The sequence below is a fragment of the Octopus sinensis genome, linkage group LG11 (genome assembly GCF_006345805.1).
Source record: "Octopus sinensis linkage group LG11, ASM634580v1, whole genome shotgun sequence".
NCBI lineage: Eukaryota > Metazoa > Mollusca > Cephalopoda > Octopoda > Octopodidae > Octopus > Octopus sinensis.
In genome coordinates this window covers 76,788,865-76,805,638 of record NC_043007.1, presented here as the reverse complement: position 1 = coordinate 76,805,638, position 16,774 = coordinate 76,788,865, and the positions used below count along the sequence as shown (strand labels likewise).

At 34.7% G+C, this 16,774-nt stretch overlaps 1 protein-coding gene across 4 annotated transcripts in view; it reads right to left on the bottom strand.

Moving 5' to 3' along the window:
* The window catches only part of LOC115217477 (rho family-interacting cell polarization regulator 2), a 205,528-nt gene that overhangs the window by 20,824 nt on the left and 167,930 nt on the right, over positions 1 to 16,774 (bottom strand). For all 4 annotated transcript variants that reach the window (XM_036507754.1, XM_036507755.1, XM_036507752.1 and 1 more), the window contains 5 exons: positions 8,994 to 9,163; positions 8,062 to 8,207; positions 5,695 to 5,812; positions 3,815 to 4,234; positions 214 to 332 (listed from right to left, as the gene is read on the bottom strand). In XM_036507754.1, the coding sequence (XP_036363647.1) occupies positions 214 to 332; positions 3,815 to 4,234; positions 5,695 to 5,812; positions 8,062 to 8,207; positions 8,994 to 9,163 (973 nt within the window). The remainder of the gene's footprint in view (positions 1 to 213; positions 333 to 3,814; positions 4,235 to 5,694; positions 5,813 to 8,061; positions 8,208 to 8,993; positions 9,164 to 16,774) is intronic.

Genomic DNA, 16,774 nt, shown 5'->3' with positions numbered 1-16,774 from the left:
CATTTCTAAATTACACATAAAATTGATATGAATTCTAAATATTCATATGTAGGTGCATGCACACAAATGTCGATATGTGTAGGCATGTGTATAAATATGAGTGAGTGTGTGCAAACTTTTAAAAATATGTAAATGCATAAGAATGTCAAATATGTTTGCACTTCAATAAACAAGCAACAACAATATAAATTTTTTAAAAAAAAGCAAACTAACCTAGGTGAGCTATCTACATCATCAACAATGTCCTCTGTATTGAGAAAGTCAAAAGCTTCCAAGGCATGTTCAATTGAGACACTTATATTAGAAGAACAAGAACTAGATCTGGAATGCTTCTGCAAAGAGGAAATGATCATTATAAGTTTAATTAATAAACAGAACCTCCAATTTAAAAGTAACACAAAAAGCAACAAATCACTGCAAAAATATATACAAATATCCTAAAAATCTGTTTGATACAACCTGTAACATTTCAGGTTTTTTTCTTCGTCTTGTATGTATGTGTGTGTGTGTGTGTGTGTGTGTGTGTGTGTGTGTGTGTGTGTGTGTGTGTGTGTGTTGTGGAGAAGCAGAAATGACAGTGAAAGCCCAGCAGTGTTTAGATATGTCTCCTTGTGTTCTAAGTTCAAGTCTTTGTTTTTTAACATTTTATCTTTTGCTTGTTGAGTTTGCAAGCAGAGAAAGAGCCCTTGACCCTAACAGAACCTCTGACACCATTGTCATTGATCCTATTTAATGTTCTGCTAGAACTGCTACAAGTCAACATTTGAAGGAAATGCATAAGCAGGAAGAAGATTCCAGATGGACAATGTTTTGGAGAATTAAGGATTTGGCATAACAGTCAATGCAGGGAAAAGGGGTGAGGTTGGACACACTAACAGTAAAAAAAGGTAGAGAGATGAGTGGATTGGGAGGTGTATGAACATTGGTGGGTACAAGACCAGCCAGCCCGAAAGGGCAGAAGTAATCATAATAGTAAAGAGAAAAAAACAGCGAAGGGAGACAGCATGTATATGGTTTAGAGTAATTTCTTAGAAATTAGACATACAAAGGGTCACAGGCAGAGAAAGATGAGTGAGCCTGCAACAAGTGAGCTCTGATAGAATAATTATACAGTGCTTCAATGTGAATTTTATTTGAGCTTTATAGAAGGTTAGCAACCAATCAATGTTAAAGTATTTTCTGGCACTAAAATGGTATCTTAGTTCTTAGTAAAGCAGTTTTAGCAATAATTCTGTTTGTGATGAAGTGTCAATAAGCTCAGTGATCTTCTCTGGGGGCAATGCAGTATGTTAGAGCATATAGCAGTGGCACTGATCAAAATTTGAGAACTCTACAATAGGGTACTGCTCCAAATGATGAAACAGCACTCCAGTGTGGGCCTTGCATAGATCTTGTTGCGCATCAGCAGTTGTAGGGGCTGAATTATACTCTGGACCAAAATGGAAGGGTTACTCTTTGGGATGCATCATAGCTACACTAAGAATAAGAATATCCTTTCTCCAAGAGAGATCCTCAATAATATTTAGATCTTTTTCCTTACAAATCTCTATCCTTGAGCCAAACTTAGAAATCTTTATTTGCTCTACAATGAGATAAGAAACTAAGGGGGGGGGGAGTATCCACCTACAACATGGATAGCTGTATAACTGTTTCAAGAAGGTGTCTCCTTACATGATTGCCACATCCTCATTCCCAAGATTTTCATAAAGAACCCATCAAGTATTGGATACTAATTTCCTTCTGAAAACTCAAATTAGGTCCCCCAGAGTTTCTCAGTTCATATTCAGATAACATAAACTGTATTTTAATGGTATTGTAAGTCAGGTCAGGTGCTAGCTGCTACTGTTACCATACAACCCAGTACAACTTGCCTCATTAAACCACTCTCTACATTTCATGGTTGAAAATCTGTCAAAGAGCAGAAGATTCACTTACAGAGAAGCTAATAGTCCAACTCAACATACCAAATTAATCAGGACCCAAGATCACCAAGAAAGACAGGGGGCTGAGGTTGCGTCTTTTACTGTGCATCTATGACCACAGCCTTAGACTATGGAATTTTGAAAGGTAGCAGATCATTGATAATAAATTAAAGAAGTTTATATCTTGTCAAAGTGTTCACTGTGTATTGTTAATTGAATATCGAAACAAAGGATATAAAGTTGAATCTTTGAAATATGAAACTGCAGTTCTTAGAAAGAGTAACTAAAAGTAATGATAAAGTAATGATTTCTTTTTCAATGTAAAAGGATGCCGTTCCTTATAATGACTCAGAGACATATTTCTATGTACACACTCATTAGCTACACTTACAATTATAACTAAATAAAACAATAATTACACCACATTTGTCATTGTCACAGATAAAGCATTAATCTAATTAACAGGATTCTACTGAGCAAAGATAATTACATACACCCAGTATATAAGTCATCATCAAGTAAGTTTTAGTGTTAATCTTTACTGGGCAAGATATGACTGGAGATAACCAGAAATATTAGCAAAACAAAGCTATATATATATGCTTGATGTATTTATGTTGTTTAGCTCAATGACAACACTGATAAAGCAGAGCTATAGTCAAAAATGCTCCAGTTATAACAATCCCATCTTCTTTTGCACATTTTGTACTTAAGATGTTATTATTTAAAGTCTTTTGTTTTAGCTTTTATTTATAGCAGGAAAAGCTATCACATAGAAACTCCCAACTACACCAAGGTCCATCAGGTCTATGTAAGACAAAATCACCACCCTTTACTTGCTAGATCAGCATGTTCTCTCAAAAGGACAAAACATCAATCTAGCTGTTGTTGATTAAGATGGAATTAATAGGATGTTGATTTCACTGTATGCAAAAATATATGGCTGTCTGATAAGGACACTGTGGGAAAAATTGTCCTGAAGTCTATTTTTCGTCATATTCAACATAAAGTAAAGCTGATAAGTTTATGGGCAAACAAATCACATAATTTGGATAATCATTAGTTCAAACTTAGACACTAATTGGGACATAGATAACAGCAATTATTATTTTTTAACAAGATAGAGGACAAAGAACAATATTAGATATTTGCTGGTCCTCCCAGATAGATGAGGTTGATATACTGGTTATTCAGCATTTTGCTGGATCAGGAACAGGTAAAGTTGAGTAGGTGCCTGTATCTACTCTCTTGTAAATAAGTGGAAAGAAACAGCTGCATAGGGTTTACTGAAAATTTCTCATAAAAGAATTCTTGTAATATGTTTATATATGTATATATGCACAGCAATGTCTGTAGAGAATATGTGGTAGGCAAGGGAATTCTAAAGAGTGACAATTTTGGAAAAGAAGGTTTGAGTGAAAAGTTTAGTGCAGACTCTGAGAAATTAGGCAAAATAAGGGTCACAAGCAGAGGAAGGTAGGTGAGCCTGGGACAAATGAGTCTTGATAAAGTGGTTATGAAGTGCTCCAACGTGAGTCTTATTGAAGCAACTATTCAAAGATGAAATATTTTCTGGCTTTAATGGGATAACTTAGTTATTGTGATGCAGTTTTAGCAATGTTAACTGGGTTACCTTGAGAGATCATCAGAAATTTTAAAGTGTAGTATAGAGTAGCAACTGTGTTGATTTTGCTGAAGTGTTGTTCAAGACTATCAACTATTAAACTATTTGAGCAGTCCATATCATTCACTTAAAATTTCTCATACTGCTTGCAACTCCAATATACATGGTAGAACTAAAGCTCTGGTTCTTTGGTGTTCTGCTAGAAATCTTACAGCATCAACAAAGAAATGAAAATAATAAAAAATACTGTATTTAAATGTTGGCCTACCTTTAATAAGCATCGTAAAACATCAACCAATTCCTCAATTTTCTGTAATTCTTGGTATCGGCCACGTACATCTTCAAGTGATACACTTAAACAATTAAGTGCATCTTCCAAATTAGAAGCATCTGTTGCATATGCACACACTGCATGCTGTGCCAGTCCTGAAGGATAATGTCCCGTTGTAGTTAATGGGGGTGGAAGAGCCATAGCTGAGCCAGTCAACATTGATCGTGAAGCTGAGCGCTGTGGAAGTTGAGATATATAGATAGCGCTATCAGAGTCATTCATTGGATAAGCTGTTGCCGCAAGAGATAATGAAGAGCTTGACGATGAAAGAATATAACTATCATCCTTTGACTGAGGCAATGACACGGGACTGGAGTACCTCCTTTCATGGCCAAGCAGGTCTAACTGACTACCAAACTGTACAAAGAAAGAAACAAAACAAAATTATTACAATATAACACAACTGACATGACTCACAAACAAATCCAAAATGATCAAACAAATTATTATACTTAAAAGAATTTGCAATATTTCCTGACTATATTGCTAATGAAATACGCTGTTCATGACTTGGGCACAAAAAGAAAAACCATAATATATTAGTGTATTATCAATGCTGAAATGTATCTAACACTAATGCCCCAATGGATCCCTTGTAACTTGAAAAGGGATTAACTTACAAGAAATATAACCAACCAACAGGTATTACATATATGGAGTGAAAGCATAAAAAAATCCTTAATCAGATACAAATTCAACAGGTGTAATAGTGTATGTAAGAAAAAAAAATTACAAAATTTCTTTGTTATATCAGCACAATATATGTAAGAATTTAATAGTTTCTTTTATTTTTTTTACACACCTTATTTTTCATCAAGTGAGAATGGATGCTAACTTGATGGCTTTTGAAATTGGATGAATTTTTTAATTCACTTGTAAATAAGAGGAGTGTAGTACTTATTTTGAGTACCTAATTTTAGCTGAGATTAACTCTTACAAGTTGACAAGGACAATGTATAAGCCATTTTTATGCTAGAAGGCAATGCTGATTTATTCAAGAATATATCCTTCTTTTTCCTAGTGGGATTAAAGTATTTTTACAAAATTTTAATACCCTTATATGAATTTTCAATACTCTTAATCATTTTGCATTGCATATGATTTTGTTTTCTTCAATGAATAACCTTTAGTAGGTTCCATCAAAAAGGGCTAAAATCAATGTGATGTACCTAAGATGGGAGCACGAGAAGAAAATGATTGTTTTTTATATGAATTTCTTACAAACTAAATTTTGACAAAATCCAGTAATCCAGTATAAGAAAATAAAAATGTATCCATTGCATGAAATTTGCTGATACAATACAACTATCATTGGTGTGCAGTGTTAATGTAGCTTTTACTTATTAATTTTTTCCTGTTGCTATATTCTTTCAACTGCCAAGGTTGAATACAGTTAGGTTTATAATATGTATTTCCACATATATTTACAAGATGTTGATTCCTAGGGATCAATTTCCTAATCAAATCATCAGTAAATGAATAATAGATAATAACACTATGAGGCGTTAACTGGTATTAAGCTCAAAAATTGAAGGAAGCATAAATCCAGAGAAATTTATTTGATAAAATGCAAATAATTAAATAAACAAACATGGTGCAAACAGGAAGTCTTCTGACAGGAAGTTTTTATAAAGAAAAACTTTGCACAGAAGAATGCTTAGTTCCAGGTTTTGATTCTACCACCAAAAAAAACAACAGCTTAACTGGAGTACAGTTTTGCACTGTTCAAGATTTAGCAACAGGTGCAGATATCTACAAAATAGTATTTTTAGGGGCTGATGATAAAAAGTTCACATTCTTAGCAGTAAGAGACCTACCAATTGAGAGTACTGTCCATTCACTGCTAATGCAGAGACCGGTCGACGTCGTGGCGTGTCTTGAGTGCGTTGTGGAACTTCATAAATTATTAGACTTTCATCCACACCTTCCAATGGACTGAAAAGTGAAGATGTTTCAAAAATTAATTTAAGTGACATATAATTCAGCTTGAGATCTAAATTTTATGAAAATATAACAAAATCTATTAGTCATATAATAAATCAATGAATATTTTTATACTTATCTATGCAAACACAAATTCATTAAATCCATTTTTATTTGATGTGTCAATGATTCTATCATGCAACCATACCGGTAATATCAATTTCAAATAAGGTAGAACAAGGGAAAAACAATAATGCACTTCACTCTTTTGCTGAACTGCTAAATTATGGGAACATAAACACACCAGCATTAGTTGTCAAGCAATGTTGGGGGACAAACACAGACACACAAACATATACACACACCTACCTATATATATATATATATATATACACACACCTACCTATATATATATATATATATATATATATATATATATATACACACACACACAATGGGCTTCTTTCAGTTTCTGTCTACCAAGTCCACTCACAAGGCTTTGGTTGGCCTGAGGCTATAGTAGAAGACATGTCCAAGGTGCCATGCAGTGGGACTGAACCCAGAACCATGTGGTTGGAAAGCAAGCTACTTACCACACAGCCACTCCTGCACTTATACATATATATATATATAATATATATATATATATATATATACACACACACACAATGGGCTTCTTTCAGTTTCTGTCTACCAAGTCCACTCACAAGGCTTTGGTTGGCCTGAGGCTATAGTAGAAGACACATGTCCAAGGTGCCATGCAGTGGGACTGAACCCAGAACCATGTGGTTGGAAAGCAAGCTACTTACCACACAGCCACTCCTGCACTTATACATATATATATATATATATATATATATATATATATATATATATATATCATCATCATTTAACATCTGTTGTCCATGATGGCATGGATTGCATGGTTTGACTGGGCTGGCAAGCTGGAAGGCTGCACTAGACTCCGGTCTGATTTGGCATGGTTTTCTATGGCTGAATGCCCTTCCTAACGCCAACCACAACGAGAGTATAATGGGTGCTTTTATGTGCCACCAGCATGGGTTCCAATTTGCATGACACCGGTATCTATCATTACTACAGTTTTGCTCGGCTTGATGGGTTTTCTTCTCAAGCATGACATAATGCGAAAGGTCTTGGTTACTGCTTCAGCACTCGAATGGAACTCAACCATTTTACCTCCATGAAGCCTAATGCTCAAAAGGAACTCAGCCACTTTGCCACCGTCAGGCCCAATGCTCGAAAGGAACTTAGCCACTTTGCATCCATGAGGCCCAACATTCAAAAGATGTTCTTTACATGCCACCAGCACATCGCCAGATGTCTCAGTAACCAGTCATTACCTCTGTGAGGCTCAAAGTTCAAAGATCATGCTCACCACCTTGTCCCATGTCTTCCTTGGTCTACCTCTACCACAGATTCCCTCCACTTCTTTACTCAGCTGTCCTCATCTATATGCATCACAATACCATACCAGTGCAGTCGTCTCTCTTCAACACCACATCTGATTCCTCTTATACCTAACTTTTCTCTCAAGATGCTTAGACTGTTGAACATGCACACTGATATTGCACATCCAGCGAAGAATACTGGCTTCATTTCTTTCAAGCCTATGCATGTCCTCAGCTGTTTTAGCCCATGTTTCACTGTCATGCAGCATGGCTGTTCGCACACAGGCAACAAACCATCTGCCTTTCACTCTAAGGGAGTGGCCCTTTGTTGCCATCAGGGGTAGGAGCTCTCTAGCCTAATCTTATTCTCACAGCTATGCTCTCAGAGTATCCACCTCCACTACAAACTTGGTCACCTAGATAACAGAAGCTATCTTCTACCTCTAGCTCCCCCCCCCCCCGGCAGTTGATGGAGTCTACTTTCTGTATATTTTCAGCATTTATTGTATCTGTGCACTTTCCACATACAAAAGTTAGTTTCCCTCTTTACCTCCCTATACATACACACACACACATATATACATACATACATACATACACTCTCACAGAAACATTCTCCAAATGAAAAACCTATATAGGCATACTGAAATTATATATTATTCAAATGATGACTTTTAGGGATGGTGATGATAAACAAACCTGATTCCTTCTGCTAAGTTACAAAGCCCTGTTTTTCAGATATCAACAGACTTGACCTTTGCATATGATAGAAAATCCTAACAGCAAGAATAATTCATATATGGAAGAACAGATTTGATAATGAAAATAAGTAAAAAAAAAACATTGTCTTACTTCCATGTTACTATGATGCTGAGTTTCAGAGAGCCATTTGGATTGATACTAACAGTCATCATCTGTGGATTAGCTGAGAATAAATCTTTGGTTTCACATTTCTTTTCTCCCAACAAAACAGATTTAAGACTCCGTAATTCCACTGCCTGTATATGTGAAAATAAAATAAAACAGAAGAGACATTAATTCACTTTAATGGTCTGGATTTGGAAAATTGTTACAAATAAACAATGTGTGTATGTCTATATAATTACTCATGCATGCAACACACACACAGATACAACTGAGTGTTTGAAAAGTTTACTTCACAATCATGAGGTCTCAGGGTTGATCATTACATGGCATCTTGAAAAAGCATCTTTTAATGTAACCTTGAGCAGATCCAAGCCTTGTGAATTAAACTGGGTGGACAAAATGGTGGAACACCATCAGATGGGCTCTCCCCATAAATCAATGGACCGGCTATATCATACAGATTCTGCCTCAGACTTACATTAAGTGTACAACACGCTGTGGCATAGTCTGTTATTAACATTATAAGTCAATGAATAAGCATTTCAGTTGATCGAACAACTTCAATATTCATTGATAAAATTAGCAAAGATCCATTTACTTCATTTATGTGTGAGTGTGTGTGTGTGTTTGAGCAAATGACAATATATGTGTTCATGTATAAATATGAACATGTTTGAATTTGAATATTTGCAAAATTGTGCTGTCTTTTAAGTACCATATATGATGACATACAAAACTTACAGGCAAATCCACCCCAATTTCAGCAGTGCGTATTTAGGAAAAAAGCTTACAAGAAGCCTAGTTTCATCACATAGGATCCAGAGTGAATTTTTAAAATTGTTTTTGAAAAAGGGTTAATATACCATCAAATATGGTATATTTGTGCACATGTATGTATGTGCATGTACTACACTTGCCTTTAAGCTAATGATGTCTCCAACCAATGTCTTGAATACAAAATCTGGAAGATCCCATCGCTGAGAACCATCCTTTTCTATTTTGCCTTTTGCTTTCCATTTCTGAGTACCATAGCGCATAGTAACTTCGAATACATCTCCTGCACAGAGGCGTGCGAAACCAGCCATTCCTAAATAATGAAAATAAAAATATAAAAGGAAACAGATTACTCAGTAGTGAAAATAAAAGATTAAATAAATATACTAACAGGAGTAAACAAAATAATTATCAGTGCCATCATAGCTAGCCTAACAACCATCCTCACCATACTTCAGAACCTGACTTCACCTGTAGAGCTTGGTTGCTTCTTGAGAGGAATTGTTCTATAGGGAATCTCAATATAGTAATGTACCACCATCAGGCGTCATCATTTTTTTATAGTTTTATTTTCTTAAATTTTTAACAGCCACTTCAAATGAACTATAGAGGTCCTCTTCACCACTAATATTGTTCCCTTGCCTATTTAAATATCTTTGAAGCCTTATTTTTAAATGATATTGTTTATCCTTGATCTGCTATGACAATTACCTTAAGTACCATCCACTATCAACTCTCTATGCTTCTCAGATTCTTTTTGCATTGTTTTCTCACTACACGCAAATTTTTCTATTTGTTTACAGTTCTATTAATGAAGTGAACATATCTGTCAGCCAAGAAGCGAGAGAGAGGTGCATAGCATTGTTAGGTCTTACTCTGGTTGCATAACTCACTGGCTTCAATATTTGATTTCATTATTATGTGATAAGTAGCCCCAAACTTTAACCTCAAGTACATCAACCACACCTTTACATGTCCTGTGTATTACATGTGATACATAGGACATATTTCTTAGCATCCATGCTTCATATATGATAGACAATCCCAATTTTTTTCAACCACCAGAGTAACTTGGGACTTATGAAAAAAATATTTATATTATTTGCAACATATGACACAAGAACTAACTAAAAGTTTGAAAACAAACATGAATGTGTAAGACAAACTTATGAAAATACATTGGACAAGTAACAGGAGGATGAGCATCCAGCTGTTACAACAAAATCGATAGTTCAAAGAAAAGAAAAACATTCTAGCCTTTGCAAGAAAACATGAAAGAATAGAAATAAAACCGTACACAAACATCATTATCTCTCTAGCACTTAGAAACTACTTTGCATATCTAGTCACATATCTCCTCCTTAGCAATATTCAATTATTTCCAAGGTTCACATTACACATCAAATAAAGTAAAATTAATTTGTTTATTTTCAGTCACTGTAGTACCATTGATTTGAACTACTTGTGTTTTACTACCATACAACATCATATGCATGATACAGGCACGGAAGCAGAAAAAAAGTAGAATGTCCACCAGTTTTTTTACTCAATTTACACCCAAGATATTAATTACACTTTTACTAATTCAAAGCTCAACATTATCAATACTTCTTTAATACACTATCATTGGCTGCTTTAGTTTGTTAGTTATTATTTTTTTTTTTTTTTTTTTATCGGCATAGAATTAAATGTAGCATTAAAATACAGAATAGTAAGGGATAGTTTCATCAGAACATATCGCTAACAAAACATACACAAACACATATGCAGACACACTAAACAGTACCGACAATCTACCATATCACACATACAAGTGCACATGCACACAAACCAAACAGCAATGACATTGTAGCAATTTAAATTCACAACATAAAGCAGTAGTGACATGGGAGAGGGAGAGAGAGAGAGTGACGACACAACATCAATCAGTTGTCAGAATGCCAGGTGAAAACATAAAACATTGCATTGACGACAGTAATGACCTCACTCAAATGAGCCAGGGACAGAGGTGGCATAGTCATCACCACTCACAGAGGACATAACCATTGATAAACTCGCAATAACATATTATGCATGGTCTCTGAAGAAGGTCATGGCTGTTGTCTTTCTTTCCATGCTTAACTTAAACTATGACTGTATGTGTATATATATACACAAAATTAAAAGGAATGACCACTAAAGTGGACACCTAATATGCTAAACATAGATGTCAAATCACCATTACCACGAAGAGTGTGTTCTCAAGAAAAATCTCAGCTATATATATGGATTGGCTATTATTTTTCTTTACAAACAAGGACGCAGAGGAAAGAAGTACTCAAAACATCACTAGATGTGTATACTTCATCAGAAACTAAAGTTTCATTCATTTGTAAATGAGTTTCAAGCTGTGTGACAATATGTAAGCAAAAGTACTTTTAAACACATCAAAATAGTCAACAGCACATACATATTTAATTGGTTGCTGAAAATAAGATGTAAGAAAATGCATCACATTCATCTAATACATGTGCAAATATATATTTCATGCTTTTATGTTCTCAATATTACATGTAAAAAATACATATATAGGCTAGAGAGTAGCTATTTTTAATGAATAAATTAAATAATTTAATGGTGCCACATAAAAATCACCCCATACACTCTGTGAAGTGGTTGTCATTAAGAAGGACATCCAGCCATAGAAACTATGTCAAAGCAAATGTCTGGGGCCTGGTGCAGCCTTCCAGCTCCTGTTTAATCATCCAGCCCATGCCAGCATTGAAAACAGAAGTTAAGTGATAATGAACTTGATGATTTATATGACCACCTTTCAGGATGTGACAAATGCATTGTGTTGAAAATATACTATTTTAGTCAGCTGATAGTTGGAAGTTTCTTGTATAGCAACAAAAAGACCTGCAAAAATTCATCAATTCTAATCTTTTGTTCCAAATTGCAAAAGGCTGTAGGTGAGAGAATGTTCAATTTCTCCAACAACCAGAGATCACAACTTCTGGAACCAATAATGTAGGGTAATGTGTTCTATAACAGACCCATTAATTATGTAATTCTTAGTATTATTGATCTTTAAATCTCTTATGATAAAAGGCAGATTTTCTCTGCCTGTTACCATGTTTGTTTTTAATACAATTGTACAATATACATTTTCTTCAATTGGAATTTACCTATGATTTTTTGAAGTAGATTCGATTGGGTCATGGCATATAAATTTTTTTCAATTTGACCCCCAATTAAGCAAAAATTAGATCAAACTCAATATTTTATGATTTGCCTCTCTCATTTCAAATGCTTCACTCTTTCTATTACCACACTTTCTGCTACTTTCTCTTTGCAAGTGTACACACACATAGACACTCAAACATATACATTGCCTCTCTCATTTCAAATGCTTTCCTCCGTCTATTACCACACTTTCTCCTACTTTCTCTTTGCAAGCAGGGAAACAGATACACGTGCATTTTTTTTCGGGAAGTTCTTTTGAAGTTGGTGTGCATTGGAAGCATTGATGTACATGTGTGCATGCGTGAGTGTGTGTGTTTGATGGGGTGTGTGACACAGAAAGTGTAGTGTGTAAGTGAAGTGCTTTTGTTAGTGTGTGTAAAGAGACAAAGAGAGTAATGTTGTGCTGTGTGTGTATGTGTGAAAGACAGAGATAACTGAACTTTTTTTATTCACTTTTTGTAGTGAGTGACTGAGAGAGAAAAGAAGAGAGAGAGGTTATGTATGTATGGCTTCAGTGACACACACACAAAAACACATACCTACGTACACCTAAAGCACGCACACACACAAACGGAGCGCCACGTGTGTGTTTGTTATTAGTAAAAAAGGCGCCAAACACAATTCACTTTCTCATTCGAACACATTTGCAAACACACACCGACGGTCGAATTGCCATAACTCAACAGAAAAGGTAAATTGGTTTTTAATTTACTTTCTGTCGCTAAATTTTGGTAGTATTAATTGGCGAGCGTACTTCAGTTGTCAATTGTTGAAAGAAAGAAATTGTAAGCTAAGAAGGTGTGTGTATGTGTGCATGCGTGTTTGTGTGTGTGTATGTGTGCATGCGTGTATGTGTGCGTGTCTGTGTGAGTGTGTGTGTGAGTGTGTGTGTGTAGGAAATGAAGGATAAAAATATGGCAAGAAGTGGACAGATGTACATATATACATACATACATGTGTGTGTGTGTGTATGTATGTGTATTAATGTGTGTGTGTTATCTCTCTCTATATAAAGCTGAAGTTGTCTGTGTGCGGCAGGTTTGGTAGCCTTCAACTAACACTATCTCCTCCGAGACCCTGTGGCGCAAGTCGACCAAAATTGAGAGTATGATAGAAGAAGGGTTGCTCTTCCTTCCGTACAAGATAAAATTCAAATCGGACCATGTTAACACCAAAAATTATTTACATCAAAAAGCTGCTTTTTTTCTATGAAAATCCCTATTTTTTACGATTTTTTCACTTCTGTGTCGTCACTTTTCGGTGTATTTCAACCAGAAAAATGTTCACTTGAACACAATAACAAGCTACATAATGCAAAATTTTTACTTTTCAAAAATTCCAATTCCAGCGGGTCGAAACAAACCCGAGCAATGCTGGGCGATACTGCTAGTGTGAGATATAGTTGAGTAATGCACCAGTGAGATACCTTTCTGAAAGGTTATGTATATATACATATTAGAAGAATTCTTTTACAAGAGATTTTCAGTAAACCCTATACTTATTTATAAGAGTGTACACACAGGACCTACTCAACCTTCCCATTTTTGACCCCCCAAAAATGTCCAAGCTGTGACAGCTAGAAAAGAAGTTTACATCCCGTCACATGAGTGATACTTCATCTAAGGATAGATGGCAAATTAGGCCTCTACAAGATTTGAACTTAGAACATAAAACAAAGAGACAAAATAAATTACACATGGTACTCCAACCAATAGTAATAATTCTGCCAGTTCACTGCCATCACACACACACATGCAAACACACACACACACACTATTTGTGTAGGATCCATGTAGATTATGCATCATCAATTACACTCAATGTAATCTCAGAAAAAAATATATCATCTATAATTCACGCTGACTTTTCTTTACAATAATGAAGAGAGGAAAGGAGGGAATTTAGTCAGAGTCATAATTGCATTGAAAAATTCTCAAATGCTTTTACCAAAACAAAGAGTAATTTTGAAAATGACCTTTGAATTTCACTTGTGTAGGCTGCAAAAATCTTTCCAGTTGTGCTTTTCCATCACAACTGACAAATACAGGTTGTGTGATATTAATGACATCAACCTTCTATATGGAAGGCCAAAATGTAATACTTTCATTTTCTGAAGGTGAATATAAATGAAATAAAGACAAGGAAGGGAGGAAGAAAAGAATGGTTTATGCTCTGATAGAATCTTAGTAATTTTTATTTTTATTTGTCAATGTGGATGTTTTGTTTGGTGGAGTGATAGGTCTGTAATTACAAACTCAACGAGAAGAGCTCTTTAAATTTTTTGATATGGATTGTGTCTTCATATCCTTCAGAGTATATTGTATGGGGTATAGAGTGGCAGAGAGGGTAAAGGGGAGTGGATATAGTGAAACAGTCGGGTTGTGTGGTGTCATAATATATTGTGTGAAGGCCAGGGCATGCTGGGTAGTGCACAATTTATTGAAGTCAAACATGTGGGATACAGCACCAATTCCATGGGACCAATCTTTGCCAATTCTAAAATGCTATTAAATAATATTCTGACTTGGTGGTCGTAGCTGGAATACTTCAATATTTTTTTTACCTATTATAGCAGGTTATAAGGAAGTCTACTATTTTAACATGCATTAAAAAAAAAGAAAAAATATAAAGATAAAAATAAAATATCAACATGTTCAAAATGAAAAATGCTTAGTGAAACTAAGAGAGACTGCACACAAGTAAATCATTGTTAATCATTCACCAATCTTGATTAATTCAATTGATCTGTGCACCCATACTCAGACAACTGAAGGTCACTGATCCTTCTTTTAGCTGACCAATGTGAAATTATATTTAAAGCCAGGAGCAAAGTCCAGCCAATTTCACTTTTTCTGTCTACAGTGAAACTTGATAGTTATTTGCAACTGTGTAATGCATTAGTTTACACATGCAGTGATGGCTAAAATCTATGGGTTTGTCCCAAAGTGCTTTTTAGCATAAGAAACAAACATTGCTAAAGCTTCAATAATTTAAAACACACACACACAAACATAATCAGAAGTTGTATATATATCTTCACACAAATCAATTATAAGTAACACTAAAAAAGTAAAATAATTACAATGATCAGAAAGCTTGGCTAAACTGTTGCTACTGTTCAAACAACAAATATACCAAATATTGTTAGTGCTGTCAGTTAGCAAGCACAGTTATTTGGGGTGTTAGGGTGTGATGTATTGTATTGTATCACACTGTAGGGTGTGATGACAGCTGTAATTTTGTCAGCAACATATGTGAGGGGTAAATGGGTATGTGTGAGGTTTTATTCTCAAATTTATTAATGGGATAAGAACAAGGAAGAACAAACCAACTTTAAACAATGATTACAAATATTTCTCTTTAGATAGTGAATTACAATTATGAGAGAGAATGAGAAAACTAGATTAACTTTGCTTTTCATCCTTCCAGGGTTGATAAAATACATACAAGACAAATACAAAGAGAAGGGGAGACCAGATATGACAATTGTTAGTAGCAGTATCTTTATCTTTTATTTGTTTCAGTCACTAGGCTGCAAGCATGCTGAGGTAAGTTTGACTATCAAGTTTGACCATAAGATCAAATGCCTCCAAATCCCCTACATCATCACTTTAGTGTTCATTTTTCTATGTTAGTAAGGTTGGATAGGTCTTTAATACAGTATCTCATTTTATATCTGTTTACAAGTCCTATCTCGTCACATAGCCTAGAAATAGTAATTTTATTCCATTCAAGGTAACTATTTGCTTTTGTTAATTCTTTTGTTGAAATCAGTCAACAAGTATAGCATTAAAATCCAACTGACAAGACTTTCAAATTGGTGCCTCCAATGACATCTATAAATTCTTAGAATCATTTCCTTTGATAAATAGATTTTAGATAAAGGCAAAAGTAATAACATCAACACGCACACATAATTCCAAAAATTGCTTAAAAGTAAATATGAAAATGAATTCAATTTAAGATGGAGACTAAAATACAATGAGATGCAGATGGTCTGACAAGAAGTTTACCTCAGGCACATTTAACAGAGTTCAAGAAAATGTCATGAATAATAAATTAATTTTAAAAATATGAAAAAAAACAACAGAAAATATTGATTAAATAGTCACATTAAAGTCAACAAACATGTATGAGAGGTAGGAGAGGGAGAAGGTTCATTAAAAATAGCATTATGGCATTTATTTGGAGAAAGTGAAAGAAAATAATATAAAGTCATATCTTGATGCATCTTAATGAATTCCACTTGAGATTTGACAAAACTCTAAGACTATTGATCCAAAACTCAGAAACCAAGATATGAAGCACACACACACGTGCACGCAATCTCTCTCTCCTATAGGTTTCTATTCAAATCTTTGTTGAAATCTTTCTAAATGCTACAGGAGTTAAAGCCAGGATTTTCTTGTATTAGGAAGATGGGAGAGATACTCTGCCACACTGTTTAAGGCAGGTATCTTTCCTCTACAATATATTTTCTATTTCTGATTAGCTGAGAGATGGAAGACAAAGTATTTTTGCCTACAAGCAATAATTGCCAACTGTAGATATAATTTTGTCTATCATTTTATAAACTGTTAGCTCAATACTTTATTCATTCAGATATTTCACCACTACATTGTTTTCACACTTTACTTTTAACCAACAAGAATTACTCAGCTATTTTTTGATGACATAAAATTAACAAGTATAAAATCAA